This window comes from Gopherus flavomarginatus, chromosome 3 (genome assembly GCF_025201925.1).
Source record: "Gopherus flavomarginatus isolate rGopFla2 chromosome 3, rGopFla2.mat.asm, whole genome shotgun sequence".
Lineage (NCBI taxonomy): Eukaryota > Metazoa > Chordata > Testudines > Testudinidae > Gopherus > Gopherus flavomarginatus.
In genome coordinates, this window is record NC_066619.1 from 236052433 (window position 1) to 236069808 (window position 17376).

Below are 17376 nucleotides of genomic sequence, written 5' to 3' on the forward strand. Positions count from 1 at the left end.
ACATTAGCAGTAAAATGGCAGCTCTCATTGAGATGTCTTTTGTTATTAGTATTGCATTAACATCCAAAGGCCCCAATCAAGATACTTTTATTTTTTAAAATAATTTATATTGCAAATGCAGGCTTATGAAATAGAGGTTGTAAAAAGAATTACTGATACTAAAGAGATGAATCCCAGAGCATTTTTAGTGGCCTGCATCAATAAATTATCAGTATTAAATTGCAAAGTGCATTATCTTTCTTTCCTCTCCTCAGCTCCTTCGGATACACACTCTTCCTATCTCACCTTTGATACACCAAATAAATTATTTAGGTAACATTTAGAGTCTAGACAATGGCATAATCCAAAGAGACCTTTGCAATGATCATTTCATGTTTTATGTGAGATACTGTAGTTTCTTTATTTTCCAGGCAGATGGGTGTAACTGAAGGCAGAATTTGTCATACTGCATATAAGATTCCTTACACCCAATTTTACTAAACAAATCCAATGAAATTATGTAAACATATTTTAAAACAAATGGCACAGAAGTTGTTGGAACTCCTACAATTATCTTTTAAGGGGTGGGATGGAGAACTGACAGAAGAGTGTGTATTGGAATAGTGAAATTGAAAGGACAGGTATGTTAATAGAGGTCAAAGGGATGGTTAATCTGAAAGGTTGACCAGCCTTAACCAAACTGATAGGAAACTTAAAAAAGATTTGGGTTTAATGGAGATTGGGAACAGGAATGAAGTTCAACTAATTCTTATTTTATGAAAACTGGCCTTGGCCCATCCCTAATGAAAATTAAATTCTATCAGTTACAAGTGGAGGTTATAAAGTGTGATTTATATAATGATGAGAATAAGTAGCTGTCTAATATAGTATTGCCAATACCTTAATAAAAATATTAAGACATTTAGACTTGCATATTCATTTTCTTCAGCCCCTTGCAAAGACATCTGCGTGCCTTTGTTTAAATTACACTGTCTGAGTTTCAGAGTGCTGTTGTCAAGCTGTGCCATGCTCTAAATGTCATTTCTGTAGCTATGAAAGGATGAGTGTAAATATGTATTAGGGCATGAATGCAGATCAAACAGTTAACTTAGCCAGAAGAGGCACCATGGGGAAAAGACAGCTTTGTTTTGTTTACAGTGAGGAATAATAAGAAATAGATACAGTCAGAGTCACATACCGATGGCAAAAGACAGAGGCTTGCCAGGATAGTTCATGCTGATACAGATTCAAGACAAATAATGTTTTGAATTTTAAACCTAGTGGGGTGCTGTTCTGCTCATATGAAACATACACAAAACTCACATATTTTCATTTAGTTTTATGATTTTGGAATTTGCCATTCCATTCCTTTTATTTTTTTTATACACTGGTCTGAAAAATTCAAGACAGTGAGATTATTTTATTTCATTCTCTTACACACAGTGCTTGGCTTTAAGTCATAAGTTCAAATCTGAACTTCTGAAATAATGCAAAATTAGTAGAGAGAACAAATCTTTTTGTGGGGGTAGGAAGTGTTTAATATCCATAGTCTAAAATTAAAATTGTTAAGCCAAACTTACCAAGCTCTCTCACATTTGAGACCACTCCCTTAGTTCTATTAACAGAAGTGCTAATACTAACGCGAACAGGCCAAGCCTGAAGACTGTCAAGCCCCATATCTAAGGCTGGGAAGAGGAGACCTGCACCCTTTGTGTGGCTGGTTACTGCTTAAAGGTTTAGGAACTCATGTTAATGAACTCCCTACCCTTTCTTTTCCCTCAAACAGTGCCATGAGCATTTCCAACCCCCTCTCTCCATGCAAAGAAGTGCAAAAGGGCTACAGTTATCTTCATGTGGTTCCTGTGTGCAAAGACAGAGGGTTTGAGGATGGGTATTCATCTTCTAAAAAGAGTAATAACAGATTTTACCATGTAGCAAAATGTGTGGGAGTGTAGTGGTTACTGGAGTTCTGGCCCTTTTCCCTCCTTGATTACCAGGAATCACAGTTTCTTTATCTCGGTGAACTTTCTCCTCTTCCCTTGGTTGGCAGATTTACTTTGGAGCTCTCTGCCAGGAAGATGAGAAGTACACCAGAAGCAGGAAGTCTGCCAATCAGTGGGGCTACTGGATCATTAAGGTGCTAAAGGAGCTAATTCTGTTTTGGAGAAGCTAAATGAATTCTTTGCATCGGTCTTCACTGCAGAGGATGTGAGGCAGATTCCCACACCTGTGCCATTCTTTTTGGGTGACAGATCGGAGGAACTGTCCCAGATTGAGGTGTCAATAGAGGAGGTTTTAGAACAAATTGATAATTAAACAGTAATAAATCAGCAGACCAGATGGTATTCACCCAAGAGTTCTGAAGGAAGTCAAATATGAAAGTGCAGAACTACTACTGTGGTATGTAACCTATCACTTAAATCAGCCTCTGAACCAGATGACTGGTGGATAGTTAATGTAATGCTGATTTTTCAAACAGGCTCCAGAGGCAATCCTGGCAAATACAGGACAGGAAACCTAACTTCAGTACTGGGCAAATTGGTTAAAATATAGTAAATAACAGAAATACCAGACATATAGATGAACACAATATGTTGGAAAAACATCAACATGGCTTATGTAAAGGGAAATCATGCCTCACTAATCTATTAAAATGCTTTAGGGGGGTCGACAGACTTGTGGACAAGGGTGGTCCAGTGGATATAATGTACTTGGACTTTCAGAAAGCCTTTGACAAGGTCCCTCACCAAAGGCTCTTCAGGAAAGTAAGATGTCATGGGTTAAGAGGGACGGTCTTCTCATGGATCAGTAACTGGTTAAAAGACAGGAAAGAAAGAGTAGGAATAAATAGTCAGTTTTCACAGTGGAGAAAGATAAATAGTGGGGTCCTTCACTGATCTGTACTGGAACTAGTGCTGTTCAACATAGTCATAAATTATCTGGAAAAAGGAGTAAACAGTGAGGTGGCAAAGTTTTCTGACTATTCAAAATTATTCAAGATAGTTGAATCCAAAGCTGATTTTGAAGGGTTACAAAGGAATCTCACAAAACTGGGTGCCTGAGCAACAAAATGGTAGATGAACTTCATTGTTGCAGGGGAGGGATAGCTAAGTGGGTTGAGCATTGGCCTGCTAAACCCAGGGTTGTAAATTCAATCCTTGAGAGGGCTGTTTAGGGAACTGGAGTAAAAATCTGTGTGGGGATTGGTCCTGCTTTGAGTAGCAGGTTGGACTAGATGAGCTCCTGAGGTCCCTTCGAACCCTGATATTCTTTTTTTTTTTTTTTTAAAGCAAAGTAATGCACATTGGAAAATATGATTCCAATTATACATATCAAATCATGGAGTCTAAATTACTATTACCACTCAAGAAAGAGATCATGAAGTCATTGTGGATAGTTCTCAGAAAATAACTCCTCAACGTGCAGTGGCAGACAAAGAAGCTAACAGAATGTTAGGAACCATTAGGAAAAGGGTAGATAATAAAACAGAAAATGTCATAATGACACTATCTAAATTCATAATATGCCCACACCTTGAATACTGAATGCAGTTCTGGTCATCCCACCTCAAAAAAGGTATGTTAGAATTGGAAGTACAGAGAAGGGCAACAAAAATTATTTGAGGTACAGAACAGCTTCCATACAAGGAGATTTTATGAAGACTGGAACTGTTCAGCATAGAAAAGAGACGACTAAGGGGGGATATAATAGAGCTTTATAAAATCATGAATGGCGTAGAGAAAGTGAATAAAGAAGTATTATTTACCCCTTCACATAACACAAAAACATGGCGTCACCCTATTAAATGAAAAGGCAATACATTTAAAACAAACATAAGGAGATACTTCCTCATACAATGCACAGTCAACCTGTGGAACTCTATCCTGGGTTGTTCTGAAGACAAAAGGATAAGGAGTCTCAAAAAGAATTAGATAAGTTCATATAGGATAGGTCCATCAATAGCTATTAGCCAAGATGGTGAGGGATGCAACCCCCCTGCTCTGAGTATCTCCAGTTTCTGACTGCCAGTAGCTGGGACTGGACGACAGCGGATGGATCACTCGATGATTGCCTGTTCTGTTCATTCCCTTTGAAGCATCTGGCATTGGCCACAGTCAGAAGACAGGATACTGGGTTAGATGGACCATTGATCTGACCCGGTATGGCTGTTCTTATGTTTCTTATATTCGTTTTTACATTCTCTCTCTCTGGCTGGCGTTAAATAAGCCTAGAGAAATCCTGCCTTCTTTCTTGCTGGTATATTGGTGCTGTCTCTCAGGTTACTGGGAGCTCTTTGACTAAAGCACTGAGTCTCAATATGGAGGTACACATCTCTCATTTTTACTGGACATATCTATATTGCATGAGTGTCTACATACTATACTGACTAATCTCATTGTGTCTTGGCCCAGCATACTTTGGGAGAAGTGTGAAAATGGAAGGATTTTGTGGGATAGGTTAAGAATTCTTGGGTTGTTCTTAAGTCCAGGTCAAGAATCAGGATAGAGATCTTCCTTGTGTGTGTAATTGTTACAGTTGTTCAGTGCTGTGGTACACCAAACCCGTAAGTAGAGTCCTACCAAATTCACAGCCATGAAAAACATGGCATGGATCATGAAATCTAGTCTCCCGCATGGAATCTGGTCTCCCCTGTGAAATCTGGCTATTGTAGGGGGGTCGTGGTATTGCCGCCCTTACTTCTGCACTGCCTTCAGAGCTGAGTGGCCAGAGAACAGTGTAACCTTATCCTTTCTATCAATGAACCAATCACTTATCTCTAAGTTACAATTTGACAGGTACTAGCATCAATTTACTACTGCCATCAGATATGACAAAACAAAACAATGCACCTGTTACAGTGTTGTTAATTATGCTACTCCAAAAAATTCATTGTGAATAATTTTATGTACTTTAATGTCTCACACTGTAACAACGTGGAACAACACTGAATTAAGCAGGATAGTAAGTGTTTACACTGAACACAAGAGTACTTACTGGCAGTGTTCCCTCTAATTTTCCCACCCAGATGAAGAATGAATTTTGTTATGTGCACTAATATGGAGGTGATGTGTGACACATAACAAAATTCATGTGTTGGAGGTGTGACCAAGGGATTCAGAGTGTGGGATAGGGCTCAGGGCTGGGACAGAGGGTTGGGGTACAGGGGGTGAGGGCTCTAGCTGGGGGTGCAGGCTCTAGGGTGGGGATGGGGAAGAGGGGCTTGGGGTTCAGGAGAGTGTTCTGGTGTTATCCCAGGGAGAGAGGACTCCCCCCAGCTCTCTCTCCCCCCAGCAGCACCTAGGCTGTGGAGGAGAGGTGTCTCTCCCCACCGTGGTAGCTCTGGGGCTGGGGCTGCAGGATAGGCACCCCTTGTGACGAACTGGGACTGTTCTTAATGTGGCCTTTGAATGCTGATTGGGGAGTGTTCGCCTGGGAGGACGGTCTGCATTGGGGGATGGGAGACTGGCCTTGAGAGAAGATACCTGAGCATGTAACCTGAGAACCCAGGAAGGGTTTAGAGGCCAGGTGACACCTCTGCCCAGGAAGCCGAACAAAGGCTGGGGGAGGAGGAGATGCTGGGGAATGAGAGAGTTTCAAGAGCTGGCTGGGGAATGGAGAGAAGCACAGACAGGGCTCTGACCCCCCCAATGGGGCTGTGGTGCTCCTGGGAAACCAAGATGGACCTAATTGGGGAGGATCCTGTTGTCTGTGCCTGCAAGACCTGTCTTGGATTGTGTGCCTGTCGTCTAAATAAACCTTCTGTTTCACTGGCTGGCTGAGAGTCATGGTGAATCGCAGGAAGCCGGGAGTGCAGGGCCCTGACTCCCCTACACTCCGTGACACCCATTCCCTGGCAGGTCTGGGCCAGAGCTGGGTTTGGGCCGGGGGAGGGGCACTGCAGCAAGTCCATGATGGAGCTGGGCTTGGCCCATGGGAGGGCCACTCCAGCTGCAGTTGAGTCTAGGCCGAGGTAGGGGTGCCCTGACTGCAGCTGGGTTTGGGCCAGGGTAGGGGCACCCCAGCTGGTCCAAGCACCCCGGCCATGGCAGACTTGGGACCGGGGGAAAGGTGCCCCAGCAGGTCCCTGGGTGGGTTCCCTGAGTGGCGCTAGGAAGGCTGCTGCGTGGCCATGCAGCTTCCAGGGAACTTAGTTTACTGGGTCCTTCGTCCCATCTGCCACACTATTGACAGTCATGGAAAGAAAGAGTAAACCCACTTGGGGATGTCTGTATTAGTAGATCATTTGGAGAGAAAATAGTGGACCAAATTCTGAGCTCACACCAGTGTAAACCAAGAGTTATGCCTTTGAAGTCATTCTAGTAAGATCAGAATCAGGCCCACAAGTTCTTATGGTAAAAGACTTGGGTCATATTTTCAAAACAGCTTACTCTTTGTTTAGCTGTGGCCCTTGAAAATCAAGAGTGATCCTGGGTGGTCTGGAAGTGAGGATGGGAGTAAGGATGAGCAGTCACAATTGCTATAATTTCTGAGCCCCAGAAAATAATTAATGAGAATAATATCGGACAGTTCCATGCTGTGAAAATCATTAGATACAATGAGAAATTGATTTGCATGTGCTGTTTCACAATAGGTTAAAATGATTTTCATAATGTAGCCCTAGCTCCCTCTGCTTTGGGTCTATAACGCAAAGTCAGGCTGGACAGCTGCAAGAGGGTCTTGGAAGGCTGATATGTTAGCCCCAGAATGTTAAAAGTCTTTTTCCTACAAACTGAGAAGGGGTTACCTCAGGTCAGTTAGGGACACCTGATTCCAATTAAGGGCTGCCTGAGGCCTTTAAAAAACCCTTCTCTGGGCAGAGAAGAGGGGAGGAGAGAGAGAGAAAAAAGCTGTTGCCAGACTAATGGCAGCACAGAAATAAGATGCTCCAGGGTGAAAGGCTGTGCTCCTTCCTATAGGGGAAACAGCCAAACCTGAGTGCCTGCTAGTGGGAGGACTAACACCCCAGGGCGATCAACAGAACGACACCCTGCACCAGTGAGGTGGCGGTGAAAAGTACCCCCCCTCCCGGGTTTTTGTTTGTTTATGAGACTGTTTCCTTTTTGTTTGGTGGAGGATCACCCTAAAGGCCGACCCTCAGTCCTGAAATTAAGACTAAGGGAGCACAGGAGGGGGAAGGCAAACCCTGCCCTGAGAGAGGCTTCTTACCTCAGGCCAACCATTGCCAGAGGGGGAAGCGCTAAATCTGATGAGAGAAAAGAGGTGCTTTGCCACGCGTGGTGTTAGCAGTGGGATAGACTTCATGGCAAACTGTCCCAGGGCAAGGTAAATCACTTCCACCCCCAAAATGGATGACCTGGTGACAAAAGACAACGAGGGTCTAGATGGCTGCCCATTAGGAGTCAGAACAGCTACAGCAGGAAATGAATTAACTGCTGATGTGCCAGCAGCCGAGGATCGAGCCACCCTGAAGGAGGTCATGAACCAGCTGAAGGTCCTGACCGTTCTGACATATGGCCATGATGGGACACGGTCCCTAAGGGCAAGTAGTTACCTATAGAAGATGAATTGGAAGATGATGTGGAGGCATATCTTCTTGCCTTTGAGAGAATGGCCCAACGTGAGGTCTGGCCCCAAGACCAGTGGGCCAGCATCCTCGCCTCTTTCCTGTGTGGGGAGTTCCAGAAGGCCTACTATAACATTGCAGTGAAAGCGGCTACATTTACCCCAGCTAAAAGCTGAGATTCTGGTGAGGTCCAGGGTGATGACAACTCTAAGGGCTCAGAGGTTCCATGAGTGAAGGTATCAGAATGGCAAAGCACTGATGTCCCACCTGTTCGACCTGATCCCTCTGATGAGGAATTGGCTGTGCCCCAAGATCCACAACCTGGAGAAAATGATGGAAGTCGTAGTCTTGGACAGGTTCAAGAGAAGACTACTGCCAAATCTATGAGAATGGGTCAGCCAAAATGACCCCTCCTCCTATGATGCATTATTTGCTCTTGTAGAGAGACACTTAATGGCCAAAGAACTTTCTCGGACTACCAGGGAAGAGATGCGCTGGATCAAGATGCCAGTCCCCGCCCCAAGGGCCTGTGCTTCCGAAGCACTGGGCAGAACTATATGGGGGGGTGGGGGTTGAAGAGTGGCTTGAGGCTGCAAAGCGACTTGGGGACCTGGGGAGAAAGGATCGTGAGGTAAGGCCCATTAGCCCAAAGAATAAAGGGATATCTCAAGTAGGATATAGGTGTTATGCTTGTGGGAGCATATAGCGGCCCAGTGCCCTGATGTGGAGGAGCCCATGCAGTGCAATCTGGGGTATCATGAAGATCTTTGTGGCTTGATAAACCTTGTGGGAGTCACGATGGCCCCCCATAGATATATGCAGCCAGTTAGGATGAATGGCATACAGACCATTGAATTAGTGGACTCTGGAAGTGCTATCATGCTGGTCTCAAGGAAATTTGTGGGGCAAGACAAGTTGTCTCAGGCCAAGCGCACTGGAATAACCTGTGTACATGGTTCTGTTAATTATTATCCAACCATCCCTGTAAAAATTGAGGTCCAGGGGAATACCACAAGGGTGATGGTGGGAGTGGTCCTGAAATTTCCATATCCAGTCCTTATTGGATGAGACTTCTTAGGGTTTGGAGGCCTACTCCCCACAGAGGAGTCAGAGGAGAGTAGTGACCCCGGGTTTAATACAATGGCCCCGGTAACTAGCCCTCTCCTGATCTTCTGTGAATTAGCCCAGAACTTGTTCTCTACAACTGGGAAGCCTTGGAAGACTAGGCGAGAAAGGAGGGCAGACAAGAGGTTGGGAACCAGGATCTTGGCCCAGAACCAAAAGGCTGCACTCATAGGAATGAAATCATGTCCAGCTGGCAGGGGGCGACGCAGAGAGTCGACAGGTTAGAAGCTGAACCCAATTCCACTGAGACCAACCCTGAGAGAGAAACAGAAGTAGGCCCCCTTGAATTTGAACATATTGGGCCCTCATTTGAGAATTTTGGGCAGGATCATGCCAATGATCTGCTATAAAATAATATTAGAAAAGAGATAGTTGAAGTGAATGGAGTCCCAGTGGAGGGAAAAACCCAAGTCCCAGGGCCGTATTTCATGATAAAAAGGGACCTATTGTATAGAGTAGTGTGACTGCAAGAGCAAGAAGTGGAGCATCTCTTGGTACCTTGAAGGCACCACAGGACATTGTTGGACCTAGCTCATAGTCATTTATTCGGAGGACATCTGGGGGTAGATAAGACCCTTGATTGAATCCTACAGAGTCTTTTGGCCGGGAGTTGATATAGAGGTGCAATGATATTGCGCCTCCTGCCCAGAATTCCAACTGCATATCCCCCCACCGCACTTGAGGGTCCCTTTAGTACCTCTGCCAATTATCAAAGTCCCATTCAAGAGGATAGCCATGGACTTGATAGGTCCACTGGAGAAGTCAGCCTGGGGCCATCAGAGTGTGCTTGTTGTTCTGGACTATGCCACCCGATATCCAGAAGCCATACCCCTATAAAACACAACGTCCAAGACGATAGCTAAGGAATTAATCAAAATTTTCTCTAGGGTGAGATCAGGGAACCCCCTTTGTGTCAAAGTTGATGAAGGACTTGTATGCAGTGCTCCACATATGGGCCCTAACAATGTCAGTCTACCATCCACAGACTGATGGCCTCATTGAATGCTTTAATAGGACACTGAAGAACAGGATACAGAAAGTGATGAGCCAGGATGGGAAAAATTGGAATATCTTGATACCTTACCTGACATTTGCTATAAGGAAGGTTCCCCTGACTTCAGCTGGGTTTTCCCCCTTTGAGCTGTTAAACGGTCGCCACCCCTGCGGCATATTGGACATCACTAAGGAGGGCTGGGAAGAACAACCTAACAAGGGAAGAAGCATCACTGAGCATGTGATGCAGATGAAGGACAGGATAGCCAAAGGTCCCCCATAGTGTGGGAACACATGGAGAAGGCACAAGAGGCCCAATAGATGTTTTACAATTGCCGAGGACAGCCCAGAAATTCCAGGCGGGAGATTGAGTAATGGTGCTGGAGCCCACAGCAAAGAGCAAGCTCTTGGCTGATGGCAGGGGCCATATGAAGTAACAGAAGCCACTGGGGAGGTCAACTATCAGGTTCAACATCCTGATCACCGGAAGCTAGAACAGATCTACCATGTTGACCTATTGAAACCCTGGCAAGACATGGAAGCTCATTTGGTCATCCTAGAGACATCACCCCAAGCAAGCAAACATCATGGACAGTTAGGGATATCCCCTAAATTGACCCCTGAACAATGAGCAGAAGTCATCAATATGATTAAACGGAAGTATGACATGTTCTCAGAGAAGCTAGGTGGGACCACAGAGGTTCATGACCACATCGTCATGGATCCTGAAATAAAGGTGAATGTTAAGACATACTGGATCCCAGAGGCAAAAAGGCAGGAGATCAGGACTGAAGTTGGGAGAATGCTGGAGCTGGGAGTCATTGAGGAGTCTTATAGTCAATAGTCCAGTCCAGTTGTCCTGGTACCTAAGCCAGATGGCAGCATGAGATTCTGCAGTGACTTCTGAAAATTAAACGAGATGTCCCAGTTTGATGCTTACCCCATACTTTGGATAGACGAGCTAATAGACCAGTTGGGAAAAGCTAATATTTTGTCCACCCTTGACCTGACCAAAGGCTATTGGCTAATCCCTCGGGCCAAGGAAGCCAAAGAGAAAACTGCCTTTTCTACACCAGAAGGATTGTACCAGTACACAGTCCTCCCTTTTGGATTACATGGGGCTCCCACAATTTTCCAATGGCTCATGGATAGGCTGTTGCATCCACATGGCAAGTGTGTGGCCACTTACCTTGATGATGTCATCATACCAAGCCCAGACTGGGAGACACACCTAGAAAAGTTTGAAGCAGTATTGGATAACTTGAGGAAGACAGGTCTCACTGTGAATCCCTTCAAATGTGCAATAGGGCTAGCAGAAGCCAAATACCTTAGGTATGTAGTGGGGAGGGGCATAGTGAAGCCCCAGCTGAGCAAGTTAGAGGCGATACAAAGTTGGCCCCCTACCGATCTGGAAGAAACAGGTCAAAGCATTCCTGGAATAGCTGGGTAGTACAGGCGATTCATTCCCCACTTTGCTACCAGAGCATACTATTTGGTGGATCTAATAAAAGCCGGGGGCCCAGACATAGTGAAATAGACTAGTGCAATTGAGGAAGCTTTTACAGATCTGAGGACCGCCCTCTGCAGTAACCAGTGCTAGTATCCCCGGACTTTAAGAAGGAGTTCTTACTGCAAACGGATGACTCCGAGGTCAGGTTGGGAGCTGTGCTTTCTCAAATGGTAAGAGAGAAAGAACACCCAATCTTATTCCTTAGTAGGAAATTCCTGCCCAGAGAGCAAAGGTATGCCGTGGTAGAGAGGGAATGCCTTGTTGGTAAGGTGGGCCATGGAAACCCTCCAATACAACCTACTTGGACGGAGGTTTATCCTCGTCACTAACCATACCCCCCTGAAATGGATGCATGGGAACAAAGAAAGAAATGCAAGGGTAATGAGATAGTTCCTGTCGTTACAACTTTTCCACTTCAGAGTGCAACACAGGTCAGGGACCAGGCATGGCAACTCTGATGGCCTGTCAAGAGTGCACTGTTTTTTGACCCAAATAGCCCAAACCCATGGTGTTGAGCAGGGGTGTATGTCTGTGTGACAAAGTCAGGCCGGATGGCTGCAAGAGGGTCTTGGTAGGCCAATATGTTAGCCCCAGAATGTTAAAGGCCCTCTTCCCTATAAGCTGAGAAGGGGTTACTTGAGGTCAATTAGGGGCAAGTGATTCCAATTAAGGGCTGCCTGAGGCCTTTAAAAAACCCTCCTCTGGGTAGAGAAGAGGGAACAAGAGAGAGAGAGAGAGACAGACAGACAGACAGACAGACAAGCTACTACCAGGCTAGTAGCAGCAGGGAAATAAGCCGCTCCGGGGTGAGAGGCTGTGTTCCTTCCCCTAGCGGAAACCTGATGCCTGCTAAGGGAAGACTGACTCCCCAGGGCAACCAACAGGATGACACCCTGTACCGGTGAGGAGGCAGCGAAAGTTACCCCCCCCCGGGTAGTTTTTTTGTTTATGAGACTGTTTCCTTTTTGTTTGGTGGAAGATCACCTCATAGGCCAATCCTCAGGCCTACCCTGAAAACAGGGCTAAGGAAGCATAGAAGAGGGAAGGCAAACACTGCCCTGAGAGAGGTTGATTGTCAGGCCCGCCATCGCCAGAGGGGGAAGCACTAAGTCTGGCAAGAGAAAGGAGGTGCCTTGTCACACAAAGCACTGTGTCATCCCTTGGAAAATGTTAAAATTTGCTCATCTATGTCTTGATAACATTGTTAGTACAATGACAGATGTGATGTGTAAGATTTGTGAGTGCTTGATCCAGCCCATCAAACCAACACAATCTTTCCATTTGCAGATTTCCAGTGCTTACACTTATCTCCAATTTTCAGGAAAGATGTGTACTAGCTTAAAAAAGATACAGCAGGCCCAGACCCTGGTCTTCAGCCAAGTAACGTGCAGAACAAATCAGGCCTGATTCTGGGGTCACGGTATGCAGGGCTGGTCCCTGGGCATATATTAGGGCAGCCTGAGGCTTCTGCTAATTTACTTCTGCTACCAATTCCACAAGGGGCGGAAACCATAGCCAGGTTTTGGAACAACCTGTGAGTATCCCAGCCAGATACACTTTCCTCCAGTCACTGGCAGAGAAGGTAGGGTAGCAGTCTTTATGCAGGCTTTTCATCACCAGAGAATCTCCCTATGCTGGAAATCTTTCTTGGGCCACATATATGTTTATCAATGACCAGGTTGTGTGTGCACTGTGGTGCAGAGGGACTTCACTGTTTCGGAGGATTTGGCCAACGCATTTCCTGAGAATAGTAGGAAGAACTGAGAATTAACCTTATCGCCATTTTGAAGCAAAGAGACATACTTTCTGAGCGGTAAATAACAGTAGCTGTTGCTTAATAGCAATTTGTATACTAACACCTTTCATTTAATGGCAACATTTTGCTGGGAACCGATCTTGTTCCATTGACTTTAATTTTAATTGGATTCGGATATTGGCAGCAGGCATGCCGCTTACCACTTTTTTTTTTAGGAAGAAAGTCCCTGCCACAGGCAGGTCTCTGGGGCTGTAACCAGGGAAGTGCTGGGGCTGCACACTATCTTTCCATGTGCTTTCTCGTCTGCATCCTGCCCTGGCACTGGAGTGCTGGGTTGTGCTGAGCCCTGGCCTCAGACAGGTTTGTGGGTGGGGGAAGCAAGTCCCAACACTTCCTTCCTGTCTGCAGCCAAACAGGTCCACAAAGTGTCTTTGATCCTTCTTCTTATATTCAGTATCCGTATTGGATTCTAATGAACTGAAGTGCTTATGCAATATAGTTGTTGGCTTATATGTGTGTTTACTATTGTAATATAGCTATTGTGTGTAGCTATTAATGTAGTTTAACTTGCTCTGTCACTGCTGTGGTGCTGTAAACATAGAACACAAAGTAGTGTTTTGTTGATGTGCTTTACAAATATTTGTTTTGCAGACTGCAGTGATGATGTGTTCCGCTGTACTACTGGAAAATGCCTCAATTACACCTTTGTTTGTGATGGATATGATGATTGTGGAGACCTGAGTGATGAACAAAACTGTGGTAATTGGGAGTGTTTCATTTTTCTGAAGGCTTTAGTATAATAGCATTGTCTAAACTGACAGAATCTTTTCCCTTACCAGACTTACCAGAAACAGTAATGTACCCATGTGTTCTACTTTATTTAGCAAGGAAGTGAACGCAGTTTAAAGTTTGTGGCTCTTCATAACTAATTTAAAAGATTTGGAGAATCCTATCATTCAATGCTTTTTCAGGAAATGGTATTTTTCACAATTTTTATGTTTTATACAAATCAGGTGCATATTTAATTGAAGAAATGTTGACTTTGTTATTTATTGTAAACTTATTCAAGTTGTGTTATCAGTTTTCCAGCTATTTCAGCAGTCCATATGAGACAAAATAGAACCTAAAAATGTTGCATATCATTGGTGCCAGCAGAACATTATGACTAAACTCTTCCTGCATAAGTAGCAGGACAGACTTGTCCTCCTTGACCATCAGCCATTCACTGCTCTTTAAATCCTGTTCTCCACTGCATTTCAAGGCTCTTGCCACTAATAATTATCTTCCTACCTCTCTGATCACTTATTCAATGTCTTGTTTGACAGATCCTCTTGGTCTCACAATCCACATTACATCAATGGCTAGCTTGAAAATGGGAATTTTTCCCATAGAAATTTTCATGGGGGAAAAGTCCCCATTTGAAATTTTGCCACCAGGAAATAATGGTTTCCTGAGGCAAAATTTAAAGAGTTAGTGCAGAAAAACCTTATTTTTCCAATTTTTGCCAGAGAGAAAAGTTAAACAAAATGAAAGTGCTACTTTCTCTCTGAAACAGCTACCATTATATATGAAAAATAATATTTTTGTTAAAATAAAAAAATCTGTTCCTTTTTAGCTTTTACTTTCATTTTCTTCTCATCTCCCAGAAAAGTTGGAGGAGAGAAGGTGTCCATTTTGTAACAATTTCAAAACAAAAATTTTCACAAATACCAAATAAATTTTTTTCTAAAGAAATGTATTCAATATATTTAAATGAAAAAATTAATCAAAAATGAAATTTGATTGAAAAAAGGTTTTGACAAAAGCTCTTTTTTTATTAAAAACTTTTTCATTGAAAAAAAATCCATCCAGCTTTGATCACATCTTGTCTTCTTGATATTACTTTATCCTATATAATGCCCCTAAGATTCAACCTTTTTTCTCTGTATAGACTACCAACGGCTTGTTCAAGTGTTTATTGTCTTGTACCTTGGTTATTGTAATCTCCTCCTCACTGCCCTGGATACTTCCAATCTTGCCCGCCACAAGTCTGTTAGATCGGTTTTGAGTAGTAGGCAGTGCAAGCTGCTTTGATGGACAACAGGCATTAGTAACCTGTGATAACAAAAACTCTCCACAACTGTCCCACCGATTTTTTTCTTGTAAATTTTTTTTCATTGAATCTGATCACTTTTACTCACAGTGAATAGACCCAAATCCTTCAAGCACTTAATCTTGTGCATAGCTTTCTTCAAGTGAGTAATCTTCATATGACTTATGAATTTACTATTTTGAAGACTTTAGTGGGATTTTCTTATGTGAGCAAAGTTATTCATGAACTTAAGGACTTGTCTACTCTAAAAAGCTGTACTGCTTAAATGATACAAGTATAGTTAACCTTTCTAGTCCAGATGCAGTTGCTTTACAATGGTATAGCTATTCTTGTTGGGGAAGGGAAATAACTATACAGCTATAAGTCACCTTTCTACTGAGATAACTATTTTGGGGAAAAAAATCACACCCCTAACCAAAAGATTATTCCAAAAATTTGTAAGTATAGACCAGACCTTAGAGTATGTCTGCACTTAAACCACTGCAGCTGCACTGCTGTAGCATTTCAGAGTAGATGCTTCCTATGCTGATGGAAGGGATTCTCTTATTGGCATAGGTAATCCACATCCATTAGAGGCAGTAGCTAAGTTGATGGAAGAATTCTTCCTTCAACCTAGTACTGTCTACACTGTGGGTTAGGTTGGCATAGCTACATCTCTCAGGGGTGTGGATTTTTCCTTATTCCTCAAGTACTTCCATTGGAATCTCTATCAAAGGGACTACTTGTGCTGTAAGGTATTACTCCTTGTGAGCTAAGTTGGTAGAATCAGGCCCTTACCGTGAAATCCTGACCCCATTAAGGTGCTCAGTTGTGTAGCATCCTTGGTAATAATTGTTGAGAAAAATGGAAACAAGTTAAACTTCCTAACTTAATAGCATAATACTGACATAAAAACAATGTTTGACCGTGATTACTCTCAGATTTGTTGTGTCCCGTTCTCTCTTCTTCATCTTTAACATACTGTCAAGAACTTTTATACCAAGTGTATTCTGTATATTCAACCTTTCCTAAGGGTTCGACAAAGAACGTTTCATTACTTGAGGAAACAGAATAATGAAAGGGCAAAATAAGGCTAAGACTTCTGTCTTTTCTTTTGTCATTTCGTCAATCTATCCAACTACACACTCAGCCCAGAAGAAAAGTCTGTCCTATCTCGGGGACTCTCTTTCTGCCCTGCCACTCCCACCAACATGATACAGTTCTGCAGCGATCTGGAAGCCTACTTTCGCCGTCTCCGACTCAAAGAATACTTTCAGGACAACACTGAACAGCGCACTGATACACAGGTACCCTCCCACCAACAGCACAAGAAGAAGAACTCCACATGGACTCCTCCTGAGGGTCGAAATGACAGTCTGGACCTCTACATTGAATGCTTCTGCCGACATGCACAGGCAGAAATTGTGGAAAAACAACATCGCTTGCCTCATAACCTAAGTCGTGCAGAACACAATGCCATCCACAGCCTCAGAAACCACCCTGACATTATCATCAAAGAGGCTGATAAAGGAGGTGCTGTTGTCATCATGAACAGGTCTGACTACCAAAAGGAGGCTACCAGACAACTCTCCAACACCAAATTCTACAGGCCACTTCCCTCAGATCCCACTAAAGAATACACTAAGAAACTGCAACATCTACTCAGGACACTCCCTACACTAACACCGGAACAAATCAACATACCCTTAGAGCCCCGACCAGGGTTATTCTATCTACTACCCAAGATCCACAAACCCGGAAATCCTGACGCCCCATCATCTCGGGCATTGGCACTCTCACTGAAGGACTGTCTGGATATGTGGACTCTCTACTCAGACCCTATGCCACCAGCACTCCCAGCTATCTCCGTGACACCACTGATTTCCTGAGGAAACTACAATGCATTGGTGACCTTCCAGAAAACACCATCCTAGCCACCATGGATGTAGAGGCTCTCTGCACGAACATCCCACACACAGATGGAATACAAGCTGTCAGGAACAGTATCCCTGATGATGCTACAGCACAACTGGCTGCTGAGCTCTGTGCCTTTATCCTCACACACAAATATTTCAAATTTAATGACAATATATATCTCCAGATCAGTGGCACAGCTATGGGCACCCGCATGGCCCCACAATATGCCAATATTTTTATGGCCGACCTGGAACAACGCTTCCTCAGCTCTCGTCCACTCACGCCCCTTCTCTACCTACGCTACATTGATGACATCTTCATCATCTGGACCCATGGGAAGGAGTCTCTGGAAAAATTCCACCGCGATTTCAACAGCTTCCACTCCACCATCAACCTCAGCCTGGACCAATCTATATGGGAGGTCCACTTCCTAGACACCACGGTGCAAATAAGTGATGGTCACATTAACACCACCCTATACCGAAAACCTACCGACCGCT

The 17376-nt window shown here is 44.0% G+C and overlaps 1 protein-coding gene across 3 annotated transcripts in view; it reads left to right on the forward strand.

The window, feature by feature from the left end:
• Nucleotides 1-17376, forward strand: part of CORIN (corin, serine peptidase) — a 299165-nt gene that overhangs the window by 176540 nt on the left and 105249 nt on the right. For all 3 annotated transcript variants that reach the window (XM_050947416.1, XM_050947417.1, XM_050947418.1), the window contains exon 7: nt 13540-13647. In XM_050947416.1, coding sequence (XP_050803373.1) covers nt 13540-13647 — 108 coding nt within the window. The remainder of the gene's footprint in view (nt 1-13539; nt 13648-17376) is intronic.